The 6,941-nt window shown below is 49.2% G+C and overlaps 1 protein-coding gene across 1 annotated transcript in view; it reads right to left on the reverse strand.

The window, feature by feature from the left end:
- Positions 1-5,830, reverse strand: part of LOC104167366 (connective tissue growth factor-like) — a 12,948-nt gene extending 7,118 nt beyond the window's left edge. The window contains 2 exon segments of the mRNA XM_009707608.1: positions 3,507-3,730; positions 5,743-5,830. Of these exon segments, the coding sequence (XP_009705910.1) occupies positions 3,507-3,730; positions 5,743-5,830 (312 nt within the window).
- Positions 5,831-6,941: the final 1,111 nt, after the last annotated feature.

A 6,941-nucleotide genomic window follows, 5' to 3' on the forward strand; every position in this document is an offset into this window, starting at 1 on the left:
CCTTGAAAACTCCTAGCACAAAGTATTTTGGCAACAAGCCTCTTCCGCCTGTAGCCCAGCTGTGCTCGGACGGCAGGCTCAGAGCCCCTCGCTGGGAGCTGGCATCTCGCAGGGATCTCTTCCCGACTGCTGAAGTGCATTAAAAGACGCTAAAAATACAGAAATGCTTTCCTACTGTTTTCCATGTATGCAACTGCTGTAGCTGCCAAAAGGACGTGTTATTCAACCACGGATGAGTGGGTGGGGGGTACATGAGATCATAAAAGAGGGAAAGCATTCCTAACACAAGACCTATATTAAGATGCAATCCATGCACTTAAAAAAAAAAAAGACACCAAGCATTTTCCAGTGCAGGCCATATAAAGAAACACTCTCAAAATAGCTCTCCTACTGAACAACGGACCAAAACAACCTCTTTCAGGGTAACAGAGAACGCAACAGAATTAAACCCAACCGAGTTTTCTTTCTTGCCTTCATTAATCATTGTTGGCGCTGTTTATTTCCTTTAATAACTCACCCAAAGAAACTAGACCACCTGGTTTTCCCTTCTGTTCACTATCAGCTTCACTTCCTCGTTATATTACGGCTGCTTTTCAGCACGGGAACATCTGGATTCAGATCTCTGACGCACCAGAGACCTGCGGGGTGACTCTGCACCCCTACCTCTGCCGTGCCTCATTTCCCCACCCTTCAGCAGACGCACGGCTCAAAAGGCCCAGTTCATCCGCACTTGCAGGGCTCTTTTCAGTCCTTTGAGATTTTCGGATCGGTCAGCTCAGACGTGCCTCTCTCCATCACCCGGTCCACCTGACCCCAGGGTGTCTTGGGGCTCCTCTTTGCTTGTTTTATTACTGAGCAAAGTCAGCTCGTGCTATTTATAACGCCCGCTCCTCTCATGGGCCCAAGAGAGGAGAGAATGATTTCTTTCCTCAAATCTTTTTTGGCTCATGCACAGTCAATGGGGAGCACTGAATAACTGGCTGGTGAGGGGAACCTCTTGAGTTGGGAACAGCTGGTAGAAAGTCAGCGTTGAACCAACTTCCTAGAGTTCTCCAATTTGCTTTCACGGCAATTTCAAACAGGCTAAATAATGGATTATAGTGCATTTGCATGCAGCACCCTCCACCCTGCACTATTTTCAAGGACTGCTTCTAGGAGTCGTTTCAATACAGTGTGGAAACTGCTCAAACTGGCCTGAAGAACTGGAAGGACTCGCATTCAGGGCTTTGCTACAGACCCGTACGTAACACAAAACCCAACATTTCCCCATAATGTGCCACCGACCTGGGTGCAGAGGGATTCAACTCAGAGAACATTTCATTTTCTTCCCTCTGCAGAAGGGTCTGTCCCCAAAACTACACTTTTACCTTCATCGAGCAGGACCCTAACTTCAGGTTCACTACAGCCTTGACCTTGTTCCTGTCAAGGTCAGCAGTGCGTTTTTGTGAACTTGGAGAGCAGCAGAACAGAGCCAGTGTTAGAGATCAAAGCTATAGATTTAAGAAAGCACTAAAGCCTGGGATGTCAGCTCTCCCTGCTCCTGGCCTTGCTGGCAGCTCTCGTATCGGTCACAAACATCGTGTGTGAATCTGCCACTCCCAGGACCCCTGAGCGATGGCCAAGCCACAACGGGAGTGCCAACGGTCCAGAGGATTCCCTTGCCCCTGCTCCTCGCCTGCTCTCCACCACTGACTCCCAGGTCCCATCTGCTCAGCTGACAAGCCAGAACAAGCTTCCTCCCAACTGCCAGCACCAAACCCAGTTACCTGAGGGGGAAAAAAAAAAAGTGAGAATGTTCTTCCTGCTTCATATTCACATAAAAACCTCTTCCCCCTGCACCCTCAGGAAGGCACGAGTGGGGGGGACATGAGCTTGCATTGCTGCAACAGGTCTGTGGCATCACCAGGGCTTCTCATTCCTGATCAGTCAGTGTCCACACGAGCCCAGGGAACCAGCTAAGAGGGCCAAACCAAAGAGGATTTTTAAAAAGGAGCGTTTTGAAGCTGAGCTACCTGTTTGCAAAGTGCTTTGGGAGCTCGGGGTTAACGCTGCAAGGTAGAAGTAATACAGTAAAGATGTAACTGGTTCTCTTTCATGATAAAGTAGATAAAGCAGCCAAAACACAGCTATTCACCTACTCCAAACACTGAATTATCATGGATAATACCTGCTTTCTCTCCATCACGAGCTCTCAAGGCACCTTCCCCAGGTTGTACGTTGTACAACAGCCTGCTACAAGGGACAGGAGCCACCCCCCCCATTTCACAGACACGGAGCGGAGGCACGGAGACTTGCCCAGGCTGAGCCTGGCAGAGCTAAACATAACTCCCAGCAATCCTGGTTCTACTCTCGCCTCTGAACAACACAGGAGGCAGACTCAGGAACAACAGCTCTCGTTTCCTTGCTCGATCCACTAAACATCACTCTCAGAGCTCGAAGAAAGTCCAAAGTGCCATTTCTGAGGCAGTCGGCAAGTTTAGGGAAAACGACATCACCTCAGAGTAATCGCAGAATCGTAAAATGCCAGGTTGGAAGGGACCTCAAGGGTCACCTGGTCCAACCTTTCTTGGCAAAAATAGTAAATTTGGTAATAATAAAGTGTCACAGCAGTGGGATTCACGGCTATCATTTATAGGACCAATATGAAGCTGCCAAAACTGGGTCAGTGCAAGGATCAAGAAAACCATCCCAAATCACAGAAATTACCCTGACATCACAGCAGCGTGAGGCGCAGAGGACACCCCTCCCGGCAGGAGAGGGGCTGGCACATGCTGGGTGCTGCCAGGGGGGATCAAACGGACCTCATCAACCCGGAGTTTAGTAAATCTGTCGGCACACCGAGGCTCAGCGGCTCTGTGAACCTGATTTCTTCACCGATGCAAAAGGCACTTACAGAAATTTAGATACATCGACGACTGCAGCGATGTTCCTGCTGTTACTGGCACTGTAATAGCACACAAAAGTCCGAAGCAGAATCAGCTGCTCTGTCAAGCACTTGTATTAACACAAAACCAGGCACAAATCCTGCTCTGGAGGGGCTGCAGGGGATCTAATTTGCCCCTGGGGATCACCGGGTTTGGGACACATGGGTGGATTCAGTGGCAGCTGGGGAAGGAACGGTGACGGTAAGGACCAGGGATACAAGACTTTCATTCTTTACAGTGACATAAACGCAGTGACTTCACCTCTCTCTGTGCTCTTCTCCCCCCTTGTAAACCAGAGCTGGCTTCTAGCTCACAGGAGTGGAGCGAAACAAAATCCATTCGCATTTGCCGAGAGCTTTGAGATCCGCAGATGACAGGCGTTACGTGCGGTCCAGCTCCCAGCGTGATTTAGTTACACGGTACATTTGCATCGCTCCGCTCACAGCCCAACTTCTCCCAGAAACCTTCGGAGGCAGGTAGCAGCCGGGAAAAGTTAATTCAGCCTAAAGCATTCGCATGCATCAAAGCAAAGAAGCTGCAACGCCCGGCCGGCAAACGGAGCCGCTGCAGTGCAATACATACCCAGCCAGGTGCGAGGAGGAGGAGGAGGAGGAGGAGGAAGAGGCTCCAGGTCACTGTCCCCAAGTTGCCAGACATCCCGAGTGAAGGGAAGGGAAGGGATTCAGGCTGCTGACTGATTGACTCCTTCTCCTTGGAGTTTCTTCTCTCTCTTTGGAGAAAGTTGCACACCAGCTCCTCTCTAAATAGCCTCCCGGAGGGGGCGGGCCCCGCACTTGAGTGACAATCTGGAAAGCGAGCCCAAATGGGTGCAACAAAAAATGTCCAAATTCCAGGGAACACGAGCAGATTCCTGTGGCCCTGGCGGTTACGGGGCTGCCGGCACAGCCTGCAGCTCGGTTACTTTCCACGTGGGTAAATCAAATCCCAGTAAAAGCAGGATTCTTCTTTTTTAATTTTTCCTCTTTTTAACTCCAAAAGTATGAAGCCTGGGATGGCTTGCTTGACACAACCCCCCCTTTCCCTCCCTACATCCATTCCTTTTTGGCTGCAAGAGCCGAGGACTTAAATAAGCAGAGCTTTGTGGTGCTCAATGTTTTCCCTTTGAACAGGAGGGAGAGATGGAAAGTTCAGTGCTGTATGGCGCAATTAGGTACCATAACGGACCGCACATCACCAGCGCTTGCTGCTGCCAGCACCGAGAAATTAAAGTTTCCTGACTATAAAGGGTCCTGCAACGGGGAGCTGCTTGTTTTACAAGGCAACGAAAAGCTACGGGGTGAAGGTTATTGATTGATAAAGGACAGCAGTTCCTCGCAGCGCTTTATTTGTGCCTCAGGACTGATGCAGGATATCACACATTTTCATCTTGGGGCACGATCCTTTCTGTTTACTGCTGAAATACAGAACCAGGGTTCCACACAGCCTGCACAAAAAGACCTTTAGAATATGAAAGAGTTGTTTTGTGTATTAAAGAGTTGTTTTGTTTATTCCCAAGAGGAATGCTGGCATGGAAAGATGAGGGGAAGGAGTGCAGCAGAGGGCACTCTTAGTCCTCGCTGGCCTGGGGTGCGACCGAGCAGGTTGGGTACCGGACAGGAATCCTCTGTGCTGCACAGGGAGTGGCCTTGAAGAGATGGAGCTGTGCCTTTGAGTCAGGGACCTTTCCAGGGCAGAAGTGGTGCAAGACCCATAGGCTTTCTTTGGGCCAACATAAAGCAGTGATGCAAGATCTATGTACTTAGTCCGGCCAACATAAAGCAAGGGGCAGGAGCATCTGCAGAGCGTGCTGTGCCATACGGGCCCGACCACATCCCAGCAGAGTGTGCTGGGAAGCAGGATGGGAGATGAAGAAAAATATAGGGAGTGTGTGGTGGGTCATTTAAATTCAGCCTCCTTCCTTCCCGCCTCCAAGTGTAGGGCATCTTAGCTGGGAATCAAGCCCTGCATTTTACTCAGGTCCTTTCAGGCCCCTGTGCAACACCAGATCAGCCTCCACGCTGCCTCTGCCACTGTTTGCCCACTGCTGAAAACAGACAACTCCGACTCTTCATTAATTAGCACTTGGAAAGCCCCTTGGGATTTGGGGCTGGAGAGCATTAACACAGTGCAAACCACCTCGGATGCACCTCCTTCTTCTCCTCTTCCATAAGACAAGGGATTTCACAATCATTTCCTTAACAGCTACCTCTGCTAATGTCACAACGAAGGGTTACGTCTCCACACAAAAGATTTAATGTACTGGAGGTGGCATAAACATCCAGCGCCCTAGAGCAGCTTGGAGCTAAAGGCAGTCGAGCTGGATATACATTCCTTCCCCTTTTGGAAGGCTTAGCACCTTAAACGATGTTGTCGCCTAAAATTAGCTGCTCACATTTCACGGGACATTCTCCCACTGCTCGTAAATAAGAGAGGGATAAAGTGCTACACACCTCTGTTCTCATTTTCTCACAGAGCAAGTACATAAACCACAGCTGAATTCCAAGCCATATGGGGCATTTGAAGTTGTTATATTAGTGCCTTTCTAAAAGGACAGTGTGTAACGTATGGCTCGATTCATACCTTGCTCCTTGTCCAAGAAGCAGCAGTTGCACCTTGAACCACGATCTTCCAAATTCTGCTTTTAACAGAAACCTGCTGCATGACTTCAAATGAACTGGCCAACCAAAATCATAATGCTCACTCACCTGTCAGGAGTTTGGGGGGGGAATATTCAGCACTAAACCAGCATTACAATGGCTGATTAAGTTTTCAACCTCCAATAAAAGTAAAGAATAATTCAGTTATAAAACATCCTTACCAAGCTGCTCATCATCATCCACACGAACGCTTTCATCTTCCCAGGACAGCAGCATAAGCAAGATGTACCGAGTTGCAATCCCGCTCATCCTTCAAGCCACCTTAGCTCCGCCACGGCCAGCCAGCTCTCTCCCCTGCCTTGCCAAGAGGTGAGCGTCTGGATCCACTCTAGCTCCTTCATGGAGAGCAGAACCAACATCTTGCACCAGTCTCTTCACTGTGAAGGGCCAGGAACAGTGCCAAACCCTCCAAATGAGGGGTGCTGGGGACAGGAGCCCACTTTGCCTCTCAGAGCCCACGGCAAGTCTGCCACAAAGGCACCTTTTTACCGTAAGCTGAAAAAAAAGCAGAGGAGCAGCAAGACATGAAGGACAAGTGTCAGCTGGGGATCCCTGGATTTTGAGAGCTCCCTACACCCATGGTCCAAGATTTTCTCAGGGCACTGGGACCACTAGAACTACTCCCAGTGCCAGCAGCTGAACGGTTCACCCCACTGGACATGCCACTTGCCAAGAAGCAAGAGAAGAACATGAAGGTGGAGTGACTCAGAATGATCAAAGGGAGGAAACACCCAAGTTAACACCAATTTGTATCTCTCCTTTTTGCCTGAGCCGCCTCAAGTGAAGGAATAAAGATGTCAACCCTGCTTAAAATCTCCCCCAAGCAAAGTTTCTGGGTTCTTCTGGGTTCACTTACCATGCCCAACCAGTAGCTTTCCTGAATTTATAGCAATTAAAAAAAAAGAAGACATTTAGATAATTGCTGAAAATCATGTAATGCTAAAGAACAAAATTAAGGCAAGCACACACACAGTTTTTTGGCTCAGCCTGATCTCTCCCAGTGGCACTCTGCCTGCAGAAGCCAAAATAAAAAGCCGGTACAAGCAGCACAGTAAGGGGAATCATGCTCAGCCAGGCCTCGACAACTTCAAAGCTGTCCCCTGTCTCAAAGTCGCCCACAGGACACGCTGGTGGCTCTCAGGATTGCTCCTCACCAAAAGGTTTTGGTTCTCATAGCTGGCCAGTCTTGGCAAAAGTCACTGTTGGAGCGGATCACAGGCGATCACTCTAATATGGCGCTCTTTTATGAGCCTCACTGAAATGATATCAAACATAAATGTGGTCCAGCAGAGATGGCGAGCTTCATCCTGCTAGATGGTCTGAAACGCAGGAATTTCATTTCATTGTTCATTACCCAACT

Source organism: Cariama cristata, unplaced genomic scaffold, assembly GCF_000690535.1.
Source record: "Cariama cristata isolate BGI_N322 unplaced genomic scaffold, ASM69053v1 scaffold21499, whole genome shotgun sequence".
In the NCBI taxonomy this organism is placed as follows: domain Eukaryota; kingdom Metazoa; phylum Chordata; class Aves; order Cariamiformes; family Cariamidae; genus Cariama; species Cariama cristata.